The 22,063-nt window shown below is 38.7% G+C and overlaps 1 protein-coding gene across 1 annotated transcript in view; it reads right to left on the bottom strand.

Moving 5' to 3' along the window:
- Positions 1 to 22,063, bottom strand: part of ESR1 (estrogen receptor 1) — a 157,075-nt gene that overhangs the window by 71,829 nt on the left and 63,183 nt on the right. The window contains 1 exon segment of the mRNA XM_063151316.1: positions 1,301 to 1,491. Coding sequence (XP_063007386.1) covers positions 1,301 to 1,491 — 191 coding nt within the window.

The raw sequence follows: 22,063 nt of genomic DNA, 5'->3' as shown, positions 1-22,063 counted from the left end.
ATACACAATAAGGGAGCTGTTCTCCTGACATCACAAGTTAAAGTAAATTACTCTGATGTGAAGGAAAAAAGCATTTCACCCTTTTTCCCTTTAGTGTTGCTTTTTACTGACCTCTGGCTCTAACCACTCATTCTTTTAAAAACCATTTCAGTGTGTCTGGACAAATAGAAATATGAGTAACTATTAACTAATCATTGTCATTCAAATAATTCCATCATGTCTACCCCTCCATCATTCTTTCACTTTTTCCCTTCAAGAGGGGAAGATTCTGAGCTGAATGCTGGAAGTCCTATTTAACTCACCTCAGTACTAGTCATGCAACAAAACAGGTAATAATCACACCTTGTGATATGATGTAAAACTGTTCCACTATGTTACCTTCAGTAAAACAGGCAACAGAAATTTTTGTGCCTATGTACCACCTGAAGAATTTAAAAACCTATAGAAACCTAAATAAAGCACAGCACTTTACAGTTTTCTGTTTATAAGGAAGAAATCTTTTATTTTCTTCTCTAAATTTTAGATACTGAACAGTACCTGCAATTTTTGCAGAATTACAATTACTTCTTACTCATTTTAAGAGATGTTGAACAAAGCAAAAATAAAAAGCATCCATTCCACAAAGTGACAGGCATTCAAGGAAAGAATTATCTCTGTCACAGTAATTAACACTTGTTTTGTTAGATGCCCTTTACTCCATTAGCCTTTTTAACCACAACAAGTCTTGAACAAAACCATTCTGTGTACAATTCAAAGCCCTGCTTTGTTGACAGACACAAATAATATTTCATCAAGGAAACATTCCTTTTCAATACCAGCTCTCAGAAGACATCTAGCATCTTTAAGGAATTGAGATTTGAACTGAACCATCTGGCTAATGGAGCACTAAATTAAGATTAATAAATCAATCAGCAGGAATTAATCATCTGACACAGAATTCTCAAAAATGCCTTGGATAAAAGGAGAGATATTCATAGCCTGAAAGAGTGATCATCTTCATCCAATATGGATTTTTAAATTAAATTTCTCACTACCTCCATGGTCAGATATAAGTAAAGCAAGGATGATAGAGAAAAGCTTTGCTTTTCCTTATTAATGTTGGGCTAAGTGACAACATCTTTATACCTACTAGAAGCATTCACCAAGCACAGAGATAAAACTATGTGGGAGAGCACAACAACTGCTGATGAAAACCCAGTAAACGTCATTGTCCCGGACTCAGGCTGGAATCTCAAGTACTTTCAGTTTCCTCAAGATGGAATATAAAGAGTAAAGGTGACTTACTGGAGCAGGTTATTACCTTGAATGCTCCTTTTGAAGAAGGCCTTGCAGCCCTCGCAGGACCAGACGCCGTAGTGGTAGCCCGAGGCGTAGTCATTGCAGACGGCGCAGTACCGCGTCTCCTTGGTGGACTCCATGGCCAGGCTCCCCTTCTCGCCGCTGCTGGACATCCTCTCCCGGACGCCGTGCCGCCTGTTGTCGGAGCTCGGCCTGTCGATAGCAGAAAAAAATAAAAAATAAAATGAAAAACGGGCGTGGCTCTTTCAGGGAGGTTAAGCTTCAACCTCTGCTTCAGGTTGTAAAAAAAAAAAAAAAAAAAAACCATGCTTGCTTGAAAACAACTGATAGATAAAAATAAAAAAGAAATTTTCTACTGCTCTCTGTCCTAGTTGAAAAGTTTCAGAATTAGTAAGACACGGGGTAATTTCTTATAAATCTGCCTGAAATTATTGGCTATTTTACCTTGAAAAATAATTTTTAAAAAATTGATAAATTAACCAAATATTTGTTAAATTAACCAAATTTTCAGCAACACAAAGAAATACCAGAAAACCAGCACTATTTTGTGTACCTGTTCTCGTCCAAAGGTTTCAGCACAACTGCAATATTGCAGTTAGGCTGAGAATCTGAGTCAAAAACCACTTACAACTGCACCTGAATTAGTTTAATTATTAACTTAAATTATTATATTATATAAACCTAAATTATTAACCAAGTTGTTTTCAAGTGTTATTGCCCAATTAGAGATGCAAGCTTTCCTTCACTTGTCAAGATCTAATACTGCATAAAAAAGTGCCTTTTCTCATTACAATACCGCCTTCATAAAAATTAGGCTGTTTCACTACAACAAAAAACAAGCATATTAAAAAAACGAGCATATAAAAAATTGTTGTCAAAGAACTTATTTTCCAGTGACACAGACATTACTGGACATGTACTAGACATGTACATGGCCAGCATGTGCAGGATGTCGTGCAGGTGAAAACCAAACAGATCTATCTGTAAATGGCAAGGAATTCACACCCACTGAACCTGGTAAAGGTTATTATGGGTAGCTGCTGTGGGTGTGGTGCACAAAGCTGAGAGGATGTGAAATTGCCAAGGGAGCCACCAGTGAACTCTGGGACTGCCCCTGGAAGGCAAACGGTTCTTTGCAAAACATGCTTTCCAGTAAGAGTCTGCGCTAAAAATTGTCCAGGAGACAAATACCATTGGGTGTGACAGCACCAGACAAGCTAAAGCATGAAGAATCCTACTGTTTATAGTAATTATCCACTTACATGCATGCTTTAATTGCTGGTCAGTAAATAGGGGGCTTTTATCTCCCCAGAGTCTCAATATTTTCTCAAATAAACATATCCTGGTTTTGAGCCTAGGAGAATCTTTCAGACTTCTTCCTACATACCTAATTTGCTTTATTCCCTTCTTGAGAGCAGCAAAACTTGCTATGCTTTGATGAACCGAGACATCTGGCACCAACCACACCTTCCTGCTCCAAACCTGTACTCCCCAGCAGCTTTCTGATTTCTTTTGGTATGCTGTAATATCTCATCCAGCCTAAGTTCCCTGACATCCCCTGCTGCAGTACCTCTCAACTGCTTTCTACCAGCCAAAGGCACCTGGACATTCTCACATGTGCTCTCAGCCATCCCCTCAAGACTTTATATATATATATTTAATTTCTGTCCCCAAATATTATATTAATTCAAAGCTTTTCAATGAAAATATTTCAGTTATTAGAGGAATATGAGGCTTTACCAAGTTAGCAGAAACTGCTACTGGCAGCATTCAGGAAAACTGCATTTTTTAAACCCAATGTTCTTTGCCAAGACTTATATATCAGCTAATTTTGAACATTTACTTAAATAACCTTTTCCTTTTGCTTGGAACTTGTGCAGAAGGGAAGAACTGTAAAGGGTGAAGGGCTGACATGACACATCTCTGGTTTTTAGTGAGACGGGAAAATTGGAGAATGTCGCAATTGACAACATGATTCTATGAAACTAGGCAGGGGAAAAAGTCCTTGAATATTTTAGATGTTAACATGCAAAAGATTAAAATTTCAAATGTACCTAAATTAATACAGTATCATTAATCAATCATTATGGATACAACACATACATTGTACATATAACTCACCTTTTATCTTTTCCAGCCCAACAAACCTAGCTAATATTTTTATTCTTCTCAAGGTCCTGAACCTTCCTTTGAATTTGCTTTATCCCAGTGCCTCATTTAATTGACTTCCTTTTTTTCTCTACTAAGTACTGATCAAAGCTGTTGTTTCTTATCTTCTCCACCCCATTCTCATCTGTCTGCAGCTTTATCACCTCTGTCAGTACAAGTTTAAATAAACCATGTTGTGGCTTCTTTAAAATACATACTCTTAGGTGCATACAACCACAAGAATGTTTCAAGTATTTTAAGTAATCCAGCAAGCAATCTAATAACCATCAATATAATTTTAACAGCCTAATCCAAATAATAGACTAATCCATTAGGTATATGTGATGACTTGATAGATATTCATAATTTTTGACCAATTTTTTTTAAAACTGGTACAAATATGCATGTTATAGAAGATAAGGTTCCCAGAATTATTTTCATAGGAAGAGTAAAAAAATCAAAACTTTGCACTTTAAAAACAGTATGAGAAAAAAAATTGAAGCTTCAAAACAGTTACATATTTTTACAGGTGTGTAGCAGTTTTCCAATATTACACACTTATTAAAGCAATCCTAGTTTCCCAGTTGGATACAAAAGAAAACCCTTTCATAGGTAAAACCAAAATGAAGAAATACCAAAAAGTATCAGTCATCACCGATCTATCAGTCCAGGTAAATTAAATTTTCATTTTTTCTGAATAGCCATCCTTTTTCAGATCAAGCCTAGGTTTGCAAGCACATTTTTATTGAAGTTATACTTAAGAAAGATTAAAAATTACTCAAAAAATACCATCGCCTCCCTGCACACAAGCTTACAACATGGAGAGAGCACTATGAATCTGTCAACACAGGCTTTCACAGGGCAGAAGGAATCTAAAGATGACCTTGCTGCTTCCCACCCTCAGAATCAGTTCCACTCCAGTGGCATTTGAGCAAGGTTTTGCAAACTGGCCCTGCAGAGTCATCACATTCAGGCTTTGGTGAACCACAGTGGGAAGCACACTAAAATACCCCTAGCCCCATATTCCCAAAAATAACATTCTTTCCATTTATATACAGTAGAAATAAAAGCTGGTAATAAATTAAGTAATTATTAGATGAGGTGAGGAGAAAAACTTTATGTGACGAGAGGACCACAATAATGGAGATTGCTAAATCAAAATAACATATCAGATTTCATCCAGAAACCAGCTGCTGGTTAGTGTACATCACAGACCACTGGTGCTGTGTCCTGACAAAAAAAAAAAACATAACAGTCCACTCTTCATCAAGTTTTCAGTTAGGTTTCAAGGACTGGACTTCTGGAGAACATAGTACAACAACCTAACCCAGCTTAATGACTTTGGAAAGACTATCATTCCCAAAATATAAGAGCAGAATCTTTTCTGCAATTCCCTATGTAACCTATGCAAACAACTACAAAAAAATAAAAGACCAAAAGATCTTGCCAACTATGTTTACCAAAAAAAACCACAAATCAGAACGAAAGAAATTCCCAGATAAAGCCCTCTCTCCAAGGCCTGCACAAAACCAGAACAGATTAGAAATCCAAAAAACCCAGAATTTACTGCACATTTCCAAATGTAATAACACAGCAGAGATAAAATGGAAAGTGTTTGGAACCCACAGAGCAGAAGAAACTTGTCTCCCACATTCCCTTTCCCTTTCACACTTTGATGAGTGTGTAAGGAAACAACACACCTCTGCTTTATACATTCACTCATCATCTGCAGCTCTGAATCAGAAAGAGATTATTAAACCTACATTAACTGCAAAGTAAAAGAGAAGTGTGCATGAGACAATTACAGTTTTATAATGTAAACTCAGGTTTTTTACATCAGGAGAATCTGACTGACAGGCAGAATGAATTTAGGATAGTCCAAAGTACACAACAGTGAGGTTAAGCCAAATTTATTCAGAGCACCATCTTTACCTGAAAAAAAGAGGTTTTGGTGTAGGAGGACTTAAGGGGGAAATTATACAAATAGTTAAAGACACCTTGAGAAATTCTAGTTTTCTGGATTCAAACACAAAACTTTAATCTGCTTTCCAGAATGGATGAAATCTCCCACGGTAAGGTGCCTCAAAACTAATGGTTATTTCAAAAGCAGTCAAGGTCTAGTACAAATGCTTTTCCACACATTGGACTTATAAGGACACCAGCCTGCCATTCCCTATGAAATTAATCTGCTGTTAAAATGTAAACTTCTGTATGGGGCAAAATACTTATGAAATACTTTTCGAACATATCTAACTACTTGAAAACACTTAGAAGGCATCTCAAGGAGAAGTACTGCAATAGGATTGAGCAAGTATATAAATAAATATAGAAAACTGACAAACACATTAAAGGCCTCAAAACTGTATTCTCAAAAAGTAACCCCAATGAATCTGAAAAAAAATCATGTGCCATGCAAATGAACGTATTGGCTTAAAAAAATCTAAAAACATCTAGGGTTGTAATTAAGCTAAGTACAACCTCACAAGAGAGAGAATGCCTAACATGAAGTTGTATCTCAAATGGACAGAATCACAGGATATTTTAGGCCAGATGGAACTTTGGGACATGATCACATGCCAAGCCAGCATTGGCACAAGAGAGGCTACAGCCATGAAGGTGGGCTCCAGCAATGGGAGCAGAAACTGGGATCACTCCTTGCCTGATACTCCACTGGTGATGAAGATCAGCAAGGGCTCATCCTGAGACCTCACTGTCAATCATTCCTGATCCATGGCTCTGAACACGAACACATGCAACACACACTACTAAATCACACTACTAAATTCTTTTCCTCCCAAAACAGGACGGTTTTCTTTATGACACCAGAGGAGAACTCTTGCATAGCTCCTGACCCATGCCCTGGGAGAGGCTACTTAACCTGGCCAAACCCTGCCTGGCAGCATGAAGCTATTCAACAGCGAGAGCCATCATGCCGATCTTTGCATCATGCCCTGACCTTGTCTAGGTAACAAAAAATATATGCAGGACTTTCTTGCCCCACTATCCTCATTTTACTCCCTAATGATCAGCAATGCCCCTGGTGCAGCACCAAAACCAAGAGAAATAAGCATTTCCCTTAGACAACGATGATGTCCCTTCCAGCTCAGTGCCTCACTAAACCTGACATTCAAGTTGACCAACAGTTCCTGTATGGGATAAACATAGCTGTGAAAGTTTGGCCGTGAAAAGAAGCTGTAGGATGAGGAAGAGCTGCCTTTAATTCATACTTCTAAGTGGAATGCATGGCTAGCTCCTTCTCTTCCCGTTCCCACAGCCCTGACAGCTACCTGTGCCTTCACAAGTCTTTCTGTCAAGGGAAATACAGACTGTAACCAGGAAGACCACCAGACCAGAGCTGCACAGCAGCTCCTTTGACACCTAGACAAGACAGGAACAGATCATCCTGACATAGAAATGCTCCTCTGGCAACTTATTCTCATTAATTTAATGACTTTTGCTCATATGTTGTCTTTTCCTTTGGGGTAAATGCATGGACACCTCAACTACTTGCATAGAAGACCCCAAGTTGATGCAGTGAATGGATGAGGTGAAGAAATACTCACATAAAAGAATGAGGAGAGGTAAGGCGAAGAACTACTTTAAACATAACAGAAGATATATATGAAGGCCAAATAAGAATAATGACAAGGAAACCAACTGAAAACTGACTGACTTCATTGCAGAAAAAAAGAAAAAAATATAACTGACAAAAGAGAAATGTAAGAAAAAGAAACTAAAATTAAGTTATATGAAAGTTGAATATTTAAATTATCTTTAAATGCTGACGGTATTTCACAGTGTATCAGGAAATGTATTTAGCAGTCAGAAGATACTGAAATGCTTCCTATAGTACTAAAATAAAATTAAATTTGATTTGGCAACTCAAATTTTAAAAATTTATGTAAAATATCTTAGTATTGACCAAGAAACAGTAGTGTTGAGGACAAGTTCTGGCAACATGAAAACAAAAGCTTATCTTCTTAGGTCATCAAAACTTCTTATTCGATGTGAAATTAAACATTTCCTTTGGCATTAGTTTTATCATCTTCCTTCATTCTTAACCCTGGTTAATTTTAAAATGAGTGATTGAAATGCTACATTTTGATATGCCAAAACTAAACCACTCCATGTGTGCATCAAAACATCCTCTACAACTGTCTAGTAAAGTCAGTATAAATTTGCACGTTCTTGCAGTTTCTTAAAGCTTCATTTTTGACAAGTTTAATTTTATTGTCAGATCTGTCACCAATATTTGCAGACTGCATTAAAGTCTAGAGAGATGTGCTTATGCACTGTCAATGAGTAGTCCACAACATCTCCAGCCGCATTTCCTGGAGGTTCTACTGATGGGAGGGTAAAGAAGCCCAGACTGCTTGTTCATGTGTCAAATACCAGAATTTGGGTGTTTTCAATACTTCCCTCTCCCCTACTTTCAGTCCTTGTATTTGTTTTCCAGGGCTTATACATGTCAGCTAATAATCTTGACAATATAGAGGTTTGCCCAGCTTTCTGAAAAATGTGGAAGTTTTTCTTGGGAATAGCAGAGGAGTGAGGGATGGGTTCTTAATGGGAAAGATCTCTATTTGCCAGTTCTATGGGTCCAAAATTTATATTCATACCAAAAAATCTTCCAAATAAATACTGAGAAATTGTCTCTCTTTCATTCTGATTCTCAGTGCTGACAGAATCTAAACTACAGCTCACTTACAGGGTCATTTTCATTATTCTTAAGTAAAGAATGGTGGTGTAGCTGTACTTTATGGAATAGCCCAAAAATGAAATAGTTTTGAAGCAATAGCAAATTTCTGGGGTTTTTTTTTTCTTATGCAGAGAAGTTTATAATTTCTTTTCGTACATAAGGTGAATGCAGAAACATCCACACATATTCTTTATATGAGTTTACATTAAAAAAAGATCAAGATTTTAAACACAGAGTGGTTGAACTGCATCTTGCAAATTCTGCTCAAACCTTCATTTATCTGTCCTGTGTATATGTATATCTTTAATTACGTGACCATACTTTTCAAAGGGCAACAGGCTCATCAGTGCACCAAATAAAAAAGAATGCATTAAATGAGCAGCTACTCTGTCTGTGAGGCTTTTTTTCCATGACTGCTCAGTGTCTGGTGCCTTACTATCAGCACATTGTCCGAATTGAGAATTAATTTCCTCCCAGTATTTCCATGCCACTATAGCAATTTAGCAGCTGGCAGGTCCTAATGAATGTATTTTTCCAATACTCTTCTGAGTCAAAAGGATAAAAAATGAGACTGAGAGAGACTAAGGTCAAAAGTATATACTGAGTTATGGGCAACCTGAGTTTTTAAGTACTCACCATTAAATAGGTTTTGAATGCTCAGAGTGCTACTTTTCTTGTCTGCAATTGCAAGAGCAAATGTTCAACACTTACATGAATCAGACTGTAGGACTTCCATTTTGCACAAAGAAAATTACAATACAACACCAGAGTGCTTGTGAAGAGTTAGATTTAATGATTTCTGAACTTAACAGAAGCATTTGTGGCAGAATTAGACAGAAATTCAGTCCTTCAGGCCAGAAAATCAGCTGCTTCCACATAATAATTTTTGCCTCTTTCCTTTTTTAGTTACCAGCCTTTGGGAAAAATGGGTAGAGAATTTACAGTGACATATTCCACTATAGAAGAATGACACATTCTACAAATTATCCTTTTCATATATTGGAACAGCAGCCCACTTGTAATTATCTTATAAACATGGCAAAAATTATAATAATAATAATCACCAAGGGACCAAATAAGATTTACACAGGTCACCTTATCTTGGGCTTAAAAAAATCACAAGTTTGCAAATAATAGCTTTTTGGCATGTAGCTTCTCACCTTCTAAAGAGGAGATACAGAAAAACAAAAAAGTTACCTTTCTGCCTCACAGAGTCACAGGCAGCAGAGCAGGGCCATGTTGGGGGACCCTCACTTGTGTTAATGGATCATGGGATGACAGATCACTCATTCAGCAGCAGAGGAAGGATATCAGTGACACCCACTAACTGCTGTGTGTAGTGGCACTACAAGTCCCTTCTACTCTGTTTTAGGAGAAGTGAAAGCTCTCAGACAAACAGAGGCTGCTGCCACTGCTGCTGGTGGGAACCTCTGCTCCGTCCTCCTGCAGATGTTCTTTGTCCACTGCTCTCATTTGGCCCATCCAGCCCCACTGGTCCCATTCTTACACCCACCTTCACCTTTGGGCTTTCCCTTCCAGCATCATCTCCCTGTCTGGAAAGGACAAACTTCCCTCCTCTGGTGCCTGGCCTGACACTGCCTGGCTATTTCCCTCATGCCCAGATTCCCTGCAGGCATTGCATCCAAAGCTCTCCTGTCTCTCTCTCACTATTCATTTTCCTCATGTCTTGGGCAGGATGGCTCCACTCTTCTGCCTCCCTCTGCACCCTAGCAACCCAGTCTACCGTGATTATTGAGCTTCTGCAATATTTATATAAAATCCTTTTTTTTTTTCCTGTGACCTGAGCCAGCAGTTGCACAAGCACATACTGAGATTTGTAACTAAAGAAGATTTGAGGGACCTTAGTATTGCCATGTCTTAACAACATATAACTCATTAATCATAAAAGGACACAACTATATCTTTTTTACCAAGGCTGAATTTAAAATTTTTGCAATCCTGTGGTGAGTAACTCTTTATAAGTGCTATTGACTATCAGCAAGACAAACGATGAAGTTTTTCAAGTCAGTCCTGCTAGAATTAAAAAATACATCTTAAAAAAATCACAAATATTTCTTTGCAATACCTGTAAAGCCATGAAATGTCATTTATGCATAGAGCCTTGCCTTATATGATTTGTAATTCTGTCTTTACTGCTCAGGAGTGGAACTGCTTCTCTTAGAAGAAAAGCCTTCAAAGTAACCACTCCCCATTGCCTGAGGTTTGGTGTGCCAGGACATTTTGCCCATGGGATAAAATGAAGGCCAGAAATACATCTTAGAAGAACCAATTAAGAGATGCCATGCAAGCCATAACATGTGATAAATGCCATACTATTTTATGCCAGAATTTAACTTCTGAAATAAGAGAAAACATCATTCTCTGATTAATATTTTGAAGACTACTTAAATCTAGTTTCTGCAAAGAAAAATCTCAGACAAGAAAATTTCTCTCCTTCAATTTTCAAGTGAAAAATATTTACAGTGGAATTTCCAATATTGATATTTTTTAAAGATTTGACAGAAATATATTCAAACACCAAAACCTTTCATTTCATGCAATGCACATTTACAAAGAAAAAAACATGTACATAATTAGCACAAAGAACAAAAGACACATCCATAGGTACTATTAAGCAGGGGGAGAAACTGCTGAGATCTGTACCAGCAGCCAAACTTCCCTGCAGTCCTGATGTGACATAAGTAACATCAACAAGCCCACAGAAATTTTGTAGTCTGCACTCATTATACAGTAGCATCCAGTAAAGCACAGGCAGAGCATCACTTAAAAGACTGTATATCTAGACCTGCCCCACAGGAACTTGTTTTAACTTGCCTTTACAATATTTCCAATTATTAAGCCTCTCTCTGTGAACTGTTTGCTGCTTCTCTACCTCATGGCCAGCCCAAGTCCTCTGCTGGAAATAAAGCTTATTTTCCCTCAGCTGTTTCCAGTTAGCCTGGACAGCAATTCAAATGCTTCTGTCTTGGTACACATCTTCCCTTCCCATTCCTGCTACACCACGCACTCTGCCTCCATCCTTTCTTTTTTAATTCCTTTGCTCTTATATGGACTTTGTTTGCTAAGTGAGCATAAAAATCTGAAAGATGCCTTGCCAGTCTCTTAAAACAGCATATTGACCTGTCCATGTGTTTTTCTGTTCACAGAATAAAATCTGCCTTTTCTGCAAAAGATTAGTCTGTTGACTTGTATTACACTTATGACCTTCTCTTTCATTTAGACTATTTCTTATTCTGATGTCCTTTTCTCTGATTAGTAATTCTACAGTTATTGTACTTGTTCATTACTTTTCTCCATCCTAAAGGGCAGATACTGCAGTGATCCATAGAATTTGAGAAATATTTAATGTTTCAGATTCTGTTATGGTAAGCAGCACTAGAAAAATATTCTCTTTTATACTTACATTTCAAGTGACCCATTTAGAGACCTCTGCTACCTATAACAACTGGCAGATAATTTTCAGTTATTTAAAAATCAATGGTAGTGTCTGATCTGTGGGGTAAAATCTCTGCAAATTATTGGTTTTGTGTATCTTTTGTATCCCTGCTCATTGGATGATCCCTCTACTCTTTAAGGAAAAACACCAGTGGGAAAAAATTTTGATCCAATTCCCTAGGATATAAAGTAATAACTGGTCAAATTGCTTAGGGTTTTTCTGCCCATTTCTACCTCCTGCCAAGAGCAGCTTTGCCTGGGCACGATCTGTCCCTGACACCATCCCTCAGTCCCAGACTCTGCTGCGTGAAGAGTCATATAATCTGAGGAACCGCATTCTGCTGTCTTACAGCGTGCCAAATTTGATGAAAAAGCTGCTGACAAAGTGTCCCAGGGCGCTGCACAAGATATGATTTTCTGGCAGCAACAGCAAGTTGCTGTGTGGCTCTGTGGCTCTGGAGACAGGAGCAACAGGGCCCTGAGTGTGGCAATCAGCTGTGCCCACAAATGTGCCAAAGTGGAGGGCTCAGCAGGCAAACACTCTGGAAGCGTGCGCTTAGGGTACCTCACTTGAGTGTAAACAATCTGAAGAATAAAAGGTTTGAAAAGCTGAAAGCATTAACAAACCAAAAGGCCAGCTTCAGCGAACAATCTCATGTACATCCTGTACAGTTTTCACGCTTTTAGAAATTCCTTGTTGTGCTTGTCTCTGTTAAAGTTAATTCTCTCCCTCAAAGGCTCAGCTAGAAATTGCATCCCTGCCCTGCATTTCTTATAAGGGTCTTGGAATTATAATATGGCTTTTTTGAATAGGCTGAGGTTTATCCTTTCATAACATATTCAGAATAATTATTTTCTCCAGGTTTCACTTTAGCAAGCCTTTTCCAAAATTATCCAGACACCAGGCCACTTTTTTTCTTTTTTAATGCTCAGATAAACTAGCAAAATCCAGCCACCTGAAAGGAAAAGGTTAAGTGCACTCAATAGATTGGAAAAAGGTATTTCAGGAAGTGCTGTCAGATTCTTACACTTACCTCCAAACAATTTCAAAGGTAAGTGCCAACAAAAACACAGGAATCAGTCATAAATCTTTCTTTACTGTGCCTTTATAGGACTTCTAAGTGCTCATGTGATCCTTTTATTTTTGGGCAAGCACTCTTTCAAAGTATTTAAGATGATTTGGAAAATCTTTCAATGGCCAACACTAAAAAAGATATTTTTAAGAAAAATGTTTGAAATATTTAAATTTTCTTATTTACATCACACTCAAAAAACTGTTAACTAGTAATGCTGATTAAAAAATGCAACACTTAGATAGCATTGCTTCAAAAATTCCAAAAAGAAACAATCTAATATTTCAAATTGCATTTCTTTAGAACAAAATCTTAAATGTTACTTTAAGGAGCATACTGCATTTCAAAATGAACTTTTGAAACAAAAGATTATTACAGCCACGTGTGGTCACAACAAAGAAATCTGAGGGCTCTAGGCCACAGGAAAATAAACCTTGGTGAAATAAAAGACTACTCAAAGTAGTGCTTTGAAGTTCATCAAAGTGCATGCAGACCTCTTGAACCAGCTAGAGAAGAGACAAAAACATTTTCCCAAACAGATTAGCAAAACTATGTGCTGGCTGCTTGCAAGAATACAGAAAAGAAAAAAAAAAAAAAAAAAAAAAAAAAAAAAAAAAAAAAAAAAAGACTAGGCAGGGGTGCCCAACCCAAAAACATGACGGACAGTAGAAAAGGAAGAGGCACTTGGGAAAATCTGATGACACCTGCTTGTAAAAATGCTTCAGTACTTACCCCAGCAAATAAGGTTTATCTGAAGTTCCTTATTTTTGTCCCAAAACATTTTGTCCTAATCCCTAGGAACAGAGCCTCTGCAGTCCCTTGGATTAAAGTGCACACTTCAGGGCCCAGTGTAAGAAAAAAACAATTCCTGAACATACAGACCCATTTGTGCTTAAGCCAATTTCATTAAACCCAACTAATAAATACACACATTTAGGGTAAACTTTTTGGGAAGATTATTTTGGAGTAATTGAAAAAGCCCTGAAGGACAACACAGTCATTGGTCACAAACAGCATGACTTCATAGAGGAAAGCCTTGCTTTTCTAACTTAATCTCCTTTTAAAACAAGGTAACACACCCAGCTGATCAAGGGAAGCCAGTTGATATAATCTTTTCAGATTTTAGTAAAGCTTTAGATACTGTTTCCCACAGTGTCCTTCTGGACACAGTGTCCAGCTCATGGCTGGATAAACTCATCGTGAGATGGGTGAGCAACTGGCTCATGGGTTGGGCACGGGGGGCTATAGTGTATGGGGTGACACCAGACTGGTGACCTGTCACTAGCGGGGTAACCCAGGGCTCCTGCAGAGAGACCTGAACAGATCAGAGGGCTGGGCAATCACCAGCCTTAGCAAGTTCAACAAGAGAAAGGGCTGGATTCTGCACTTGGGATGGGACAACTCTGGATGTACAGACAGACTGGGGAGGTGAGATGCTGGAAAGCAGAGCCACTGAAAGGCACCTGGGGGTCCTGGTCCATGGCGAGTTGAACAGGAGCCAGCAGTGCCCGGGCAGCCAGGAGGGCCAACCCTGTCCTGAGGGGCCTCAGGCACAGCATGGCCAGCCAGGCAAGGGAGGGGATTGTCCTGCTCTGCTCTGGGCTGGGACAGCCTCATCTCAGGTGCTGGGGGCAGTTTTGGGTGCCACAAGATAAGAAGGATATGAAGCTATTAGCCTCCAAAGCAGGGTGACCAAGATGGCGAAGGGCTTTGAGGAGAAGCCGTGTGAGGAGTGGCTGAGGTCACTTGCTTTGTGCAGCCTGGAGAAGGGGAGACTGAGGGGACATCTCACTGCAGTTACAGCTTCCTCATGAGGGGAAGAGAAGTGACAGGCACTGATCTCTTCTCTGTGGTGACCAGTGACAGGACCCGAGGGAATGGCCTAAAGCTGTTTCAGGAGTGGTTTAGTTTAGATTTCTGGAAAATACTCTTGACCCAGAGGATGGCTGAGCACTGGAACAGGCTCCCCAGGGAAGTGGTCACAGGACCAAGCCTGAGAGAGTTCAATAAGTGTTTGGACAATGCTCTCAGGCTCATGGTGTGACTCTTGGGGTTGTTCTGTGCAGGGCCGGGAATTCAATGATCTTTGTGGGCTCCTTCCAAGCCAGGATACTCTATTATTCTATGATTCTGCTGGTACATGTACAAGGAATATGCATCCCAGACATTTAAATTACTTGAAAGTCATATGCTTTAAAGTGTAGCAAGGATAACTGATGGGAAAAAATCCCATGGCCAATCAAAGGACAGGTGAAAAAAGTCTGACAGAAGGCAAACAGCCAATCTGAAAGCACATCATACTGTCCAGTTGCTGCATACAAGGACTGCATGGGATGTGCTGCAAAAATCACAGTACTTAAGGTCAGTCACAGTACTTAAGGGCAGTCAGACTAACAGAATGCCTGTGCTTTGTAGCCTATTATATATATATTTATATACCCACACATACATGCATCTCTTCCTATGTTAAAAATTGCAAACAAATTATGTCAAGTTTCAGCCTTGGACAGCCTGGACCCTAGCAGAGGAAATGCAGACCTTACAGAAGCATGTTTTGGTTTGTCCTTTCAGTCGAAATGGCAAGATGGATGCAAAGAAATAATATACCTCACAAAGTCATGGTAGTTTGTGAGGAAACTGCTGAGGTATTTGACTTATACTTGTCCTCTGAAAATTGCTGAATTCAACTTTGCATGCCAAGTCATTCTGTGAATAATAATGGACAGAAAACCATGAGATAAACATGCTAGCTTGACATACAGCAGTGGAGTCTGTCAATACCATGTACTCTAGTTCTTAGGCGTGTCCTAGCTTTTTAAGGCCATATCCTGCTAACACAAGTAACATAAAATATAATTATTGATTACATATATCACAGAGATTCTCCAGAAACTGAAAATTACATATACTAGAACTATCATAGAATCACAGAATTTGGGTTGGAAGGGACCTTAAAGATCATCTATTTCCAGCCCTCCATCCATGGACAGGGACACTTTCCATAGCCAGGGTACTCAAAGCCCTTTCCAGCCTGGTCTTCAACACCTCCAGGGATGGGGAATTCAGAACCATGTAAGAATAAGAAACAGAACCTGAACAGATTATCATATAAAGGCCACAGTTTGAGACACCCTCACCAAAGCGATTTTCAAAACTATTTGATTTCTCAGATTCTACAGCTCCTCTTTCAAACAAGGACAGCCATAAACATTCTGCCTCTCTCTAAGTAACTCTTGGACATCACCTTTGAAAATTTAATGTTAAAGGCTACAAAGGCTGTAATTTTTCTTTATGTCCAAAGCCTAGAAACTGTAAATTGCTGCCAGACAGGCAGTCTAGCTCTACTTTCATTTCTGAACATAGATGTTGAGGCCCAGAGTAGAAAAGCAATGCTGTTCAACATATAGCCACAAGACTTGAAATGGGAAGAGGCCAGAAAATGCAGAGTGAAGAAGGAAGGATCCCAACTGGGTGGTCACACTGGTTTACTAATCCAGCCACAGGAATCGTGACCAGTAATGTGAGGGGGGAAAAAATACTCCTTCAGTGGCAGCTTTCAGTTGATCAAACTAATGGTTACATTACAACAGAATGAAGAGCAGATTGAAAAACTGGACCATGTACCTTTTGTCATTCCTGTAGATCTTCTCTTTCCTGCAGATCTTTCTTCATGTGCAGGTTTCCCAGTTATCAGTACTAACCAAGTAGTAAATGGTAAGCTTTACATATCCAAATTCTCTAAACTATCCTAAAGTAGTTAAGTTATTTATTCAGGTAATGTTCAAAGATTAATTTCCATATACTGGCTATGCAATCAAGAGAAAGCAAATAAAACATAGCTCATGAAAGGTAGGACATACATTCATGTAGCCAACTGCACATAATACATGGTTACAACACAGTTTGTTGACGTATTTTTGGGGTGACTTATGCAATAATGTGTGAGAAATTAGGTCCATGAGAAATACATAAACTTGCCTCTTGTGTTGGTGATAACTTTGTTTCAATGCATTAAAGAGTTGTATTTCATTTTGGCAAATCCATATCATCTATTTGTGGGATTTCTTATTCCTCACAGCAACACAGAATATGTTCAAGTTCTTCACAGGTGCCACAATACAACACCTCATTAATCTTCTCACTTTTTATTGTTGGTAGACAGTAATTGCTCCCCGCCCTTTAAATTACTAAGGAAGGAAAAAGTCTATTAGACAAATAAATGCAAAATTAAATGTACAGTGTTAGGGACACAACAGCCACACTTCCATCATGACGTTTAAAAATGTATTACCCATTCACATGGGACACACCTCATACCAGTCCACTAGACTCCAGGGACTCCTGCTGAATGCTCATTTTCCAGATATGCATGCCTGCTACAAATGAAAGGGAAAATAATCCGTCCAGGTTTGAACTTCTGTTTGTTGCATAATACTGTTTAATGGCTAACTATTGCAGAAATCTCATCTATTTACTCATTTCTAGCCAAAATATTCTTTGTTGCATACTGCTGAATGTTGGAAGTGGATGATGCACTACGCTTAGCACAGCCAACCTATTAACCCACCATGGTCCTGTCCAACCCTTGACAGGAAAGCAGCTGCTCAGGGGAGCTGAAGCTGGCACTGATGGAAGCACATCCCTCCTCAAATCTGTTCTGGGAAGACCAGCAGGATTCTATCCCAGCCCCACAGCCTCTCATGGCACTAGACCCACAAGAGCCAGCAGCTATGATAACTTTCACCAAAACCACCTAAAATATTTTGCATTTCCTCACACCTACATGGTTCCAAGAGCTTCCAACACTCTGTTTCAGACATTTCCAAAAATTCCAAAAAATTACCTGAATGAGCAGCAAGTTAGGAGAAAACACCAGGCTCTCATCTAAGCACACTGTGGTATAAATATGACTAAAATTAATGTTTGATTTTCAAACAGTCCATGTATTCAAAAATATGGTGAAGTACCAGGTTGTACACTCGGGTCGCAATAATCCCATGTATTGCCACAGGCTTGGGGCAGAGCAGCTCAGCATCTGCTCAGTGGCAGGGACTTGGGGGTGCTGGCTGACAGCTGCTGAACATGAGCCAGGTGAGCTCAGGTGGCCAGGAAAGTCAATGTTATCCTGGCCTGTATCAGGAACAGTGTGGGCAGCAGAAATAGGGCAATGATCATCCCCCTGTACTCGACACCGGTGCGGCCACACCTCCAATCCTGTGTCTGGTTATGGCAACTCACTTCAAAAAGGAGTGTGCTGGAGCAAGTCCAAGGAAGGGCATAAGTCTCATGAGGAGCAGCTGAGGGAAATGGGGTTATTTATTCAGAGAAGACTCTCTACAACTGCATGAAGGAGGCTGAAGTGAAATGGGGGTCAATGTCTTCTGCCCTGTCTCAAGTGAAAGGACAAGAGGAAGCGACCCTAAGTTACGTCAGGGGAGGTTCCAAGAATATTTTTAAAAATCACTGAAAAAGTGGTTAGGCATTGGAATAAGTTGCCCAAAGAGGTGGTGGAGTCACTGTCTCAAGTGTTCAAGAGGCGTCTGGATGTGGCACTTGGGGATATGGTGTTGGGGTGATTATGGTGGTGCTGGGTTTATAGTCAGACTAGATGATCTTGAATGTCTCTTCCAACCTTGATCATTCTGTGATTCTGTGTTATCAAAAATGTTCTATAAGGCAAATAGGAAGATATTTCAATTATTGCCCATAAGCCTGTGTTCTTTGATTTACTTCTGGTTTGTTTTTAATTTAGTTCTGATTAACAAAAATATTTTGAAACATCAGTAAGTTCTAAAATTGTACTTTCTTCATTAGTTCCATCTAGCACCATAGTGACTTAATTTCACATACATATTTATGTGAATTTACAGATCACAAAGTCAAATAATTCTAAATAATTCTTGTCTATTGTCAAATGCAGAATCCAAAACCAGCTCCATTTAGGTCATGTTGAACAGTATAACACATAAAATGGAAAGATAAGCCAGCAGTGCAGAGATTCTGAATGAATATGACTTAACTGTCTCCTCATTCTCCAGCCTCAGCACTGCTCCACAAACCCCAGTGGGAGCTGCCACATGAGACATATTCTTGATTCCTGTTTTCATTTGCTGATAACCCTAGTAACCTTGCTGGAGAACCCTTTGCATTCCTACCCAAGAGCTCAGCTCCCTTCCAGCTGCACTCCCTGGCTCACACATCCCTCAGGAACTGAACAGTGGCGCAAGCGTACACTCAGCAGCTGGCTTGGAAAAAAGGTAAGCACACATAACTCTGCATCAGGAGCAAAGAGAAGGCTTGCTGCTGCACATGCTGGTGAGTCAGAAGGTGAGACAAAGGCATAGGGAAGGAGAGAGGTGATAAGGGGCAGCTCTGCAAATGCACAAAAATCCACCAAAAACAATGGGCATCAACCCTTAGCTGAGCTTTTAATGTATAAATAGATACCTGCAAGCAGGTTTTGGTTTATTAAATTTGATTCATATTCAAAGCAACTTCTAAAAAACTATTTGGATTCTTTTTTATTTAAAGAGACAGAAGATATTTTTCTGAACCTGTCAGAGTTCATTTAAACCCTTTGATATATGTGTCCAAATGCAAAAGGCTAAAGATCATATTCTCAGACAAAAAACTGAACTGGCTCAAACTCTTTTTAAGACATTAAGCAACTGTTATTAGCATTTTGAAATAAAAGTAAAAAAAATTAAATGGCAATTTCAAGTTTAGCAGCATGATTCCTAATGCAGTATCTACTTCTGCTTTAAAATTCATCAATTCTCCTCAAAAATACTTTGTAACTACAAGGTAGCCTTGCTAAATTAATGAATCACAATAGTTCAACCTTTTGTTCTGGATACTCTCATCATCCCAAATTCATTTGGCCAAAAATACAGTTGAAATGTTCTTATAGATTATATCTATGCAAAATGATATTTAATAGTAATTACTCCAGTGCAGTGATAATTCCATTCAGTATTAGACTTCAGCTCACAGGATGAGGATTAATATTATCTGAGTATCTGAATCAGTACTGAATTTCAAACCAATCTCAGGACCTCTGATTGCAAGGACAAATTAATTTTTTACTATATCTTTTGCATCTTGATCCCTCTATAGAGTAGTTGAGTATATATCTAATGGCAGAAACAGCACCCACATCTTTAGAACATCCAAGGATTAAACAGACAGATAAAAAGAGCTTGAGAGTCATGAGAGTGACAAAATGGAAATCTAAAGAATAAAAGTAGTTATTCAATTAATTTTTCTCCATGACAATTTTAGTGCAGAACCTAACATGGACCCAAAAGACCCCACAAACAAACAAACAAACAAAACAAACCACAACAACTACAATAACACCAAAAAAAAAGCCAAAATAACCCCCCACACAATTGGGCAGCATGCACCAATCACTTCCCAGCTGCAGAAATACCAATTCTAAACTTTTCTGTAGTGATTCTGAACTAATTATTTATAATATGCAGTAAATGAAACTTCCATTCCATTCCTTGACTATGCTGGGACAACAGAGGTTTACAATAAAGCTAGTGATTTTAGATTTATTAGGCACTGAAATCCTTTACTACATTTTCATTAGATACACATTTCTTTTTTATTTCTAGTTAGGCAATTTTCGTTGGACTAACTTATGTCTGGCATTGCACTTTTCAAGGAGTCTCAGTTCTCACAAAAACAGTCTTTAATATCTCTCACACATAGAGAGAGAATGTTGCAATGAAAACTCTGGTTTTGAATCTGGGACACAGGATTGGCCACAGGACAGAAGTCTTGCCCTTATTTTTTAAAATTTGTCCTCTGATGTCATCAGAAAAGGATCAAGTAGTTGGCAGGCACATACCTGAGGAATTTCTCTGGGACAAGGAGAACTTCCCCAAGTAATCTGGTAGCAAATTGACCGTAACAAAGAATATTTCCAGACTTCTTCCATTTTAGGCTGCTACATGACACAAACATGGCTCCCATCAGAATTAATGAAATGGTGGTCTTGGGGACCTGTTCTCATTTGCCTGTAATAAACAAGGCAAATGATTTTGCTCTTCTCCTCTAGTTTTTAGTTCTGGAATAACGTGGAAGGACCCAGCAGAAGTGGGGCCAGTCTCTGAGGCAATGCAGCTTTCAGGTTTCTTGCCATTTCCGGACAGATCCACACTTGTTGACAATAAAGTAAAGACACAAGAAACAAGGCATTTATGAGTCAGAAAATTGGTCATACATGAAAACAACTTGAAGCTATTAACACCTAAAGCTGTCATTTTAAAAATTATAAAAAAGTTGATACTATCTATACAACATTTTAAATCTTCTTGAAAAGGCAGTCTTTGTCCTAAGTAATAGTCTTAAAAGTTTTTGAAATAAAAAAGGGAGAAGAGGACTTACTGACACCATTTTATATTTGCTTATGTAACGATTTTTGTACCAAAATGCATCCCTCTCTCCGAAGAGTAAGATCTTCACTGCTTTGCTGAAATAAAACCAGTAAAATCCTTCATCTTAAATAAAGAACACTATGAACTTAAGGTCATATCCAAGAGTTTATAACAAAAGAATATGAACTCCTTGATTCTGTGCAGTCATCCCTTATCTACCTATAGAATAAATAAATGCAAGGTAGCTGAACATACAATTCCTTATAAGGACTGAAGTTGAAATATATTGATGTTTCATTCTTTCTGAGAAGTATGCTGGGTATGTGTGTTTAACAAGCTTGTAAACAGTTTTTTTTTTTTCCATTTCAGATACTGCATTTAGTAATGCCATTGCTAGCTTCCAAACACATACCCACTGAGTACCTACTCAATATTTTAGTTCTTTTCACCCTTACTCGTATGTAGCCTCATGTCCTCTTTCTTAGTGAAGTCTGCTATTGAAACTGTCCTGTAGATTTTTCACAAATTATTTTCAGTTCCTTATTACAGAAGGACACGTTACAGACACCAGTAAATCTTCACAGGGGTTCTGTATGGTAAAACAGCAGTGTCTTCATCTCATATGTTAGGACATTGGGCAGAGAGAGGGAGAGATCTATGCACACAAATTTAGTTCTGGCATGTTTCAGCTTTAGGAAGGCTGCTGTTATGATCTCACTCATAACTTTGTTTTCTCTATGCATCTGAGAAATACCAAGGCTTTTAGGAATTAAAATAATCAAAATCCAATCAGTCTTTGTGAGTGGCATTTGTTTCAGGAGTGAGGGAAGCTCACGTGTACAGCACCGACATCAGCCACACTGGGCCTTTGATCTAACCAACATCTGGGGTAATCCTTTATTTTCTGGCTAAATCTGTAGCAGACAGCAACAAAATGCAAGAGTTGCACATATCTGTTGGGAGGAAGCTCCATAATCCCTGTTCCTCCCTGTGAGCATTTT

Source organism: Melospiza melodia, chromosome 3, assembly GCF_035770615.1.
Source record: "Melospiza melodia melodia isolate bMelMel2 chromosome 3, bMelMel2.pri, whole genome shotgun sequence".
NCBI lineage: Eukaryota > Metazoa > Chordata > Aves > Passeriformes > Passerellidae > Melospiza > Melospiza melodia.
This window is presented reverse-complemented; position numbering and strand designations above follow the sequence as displayed.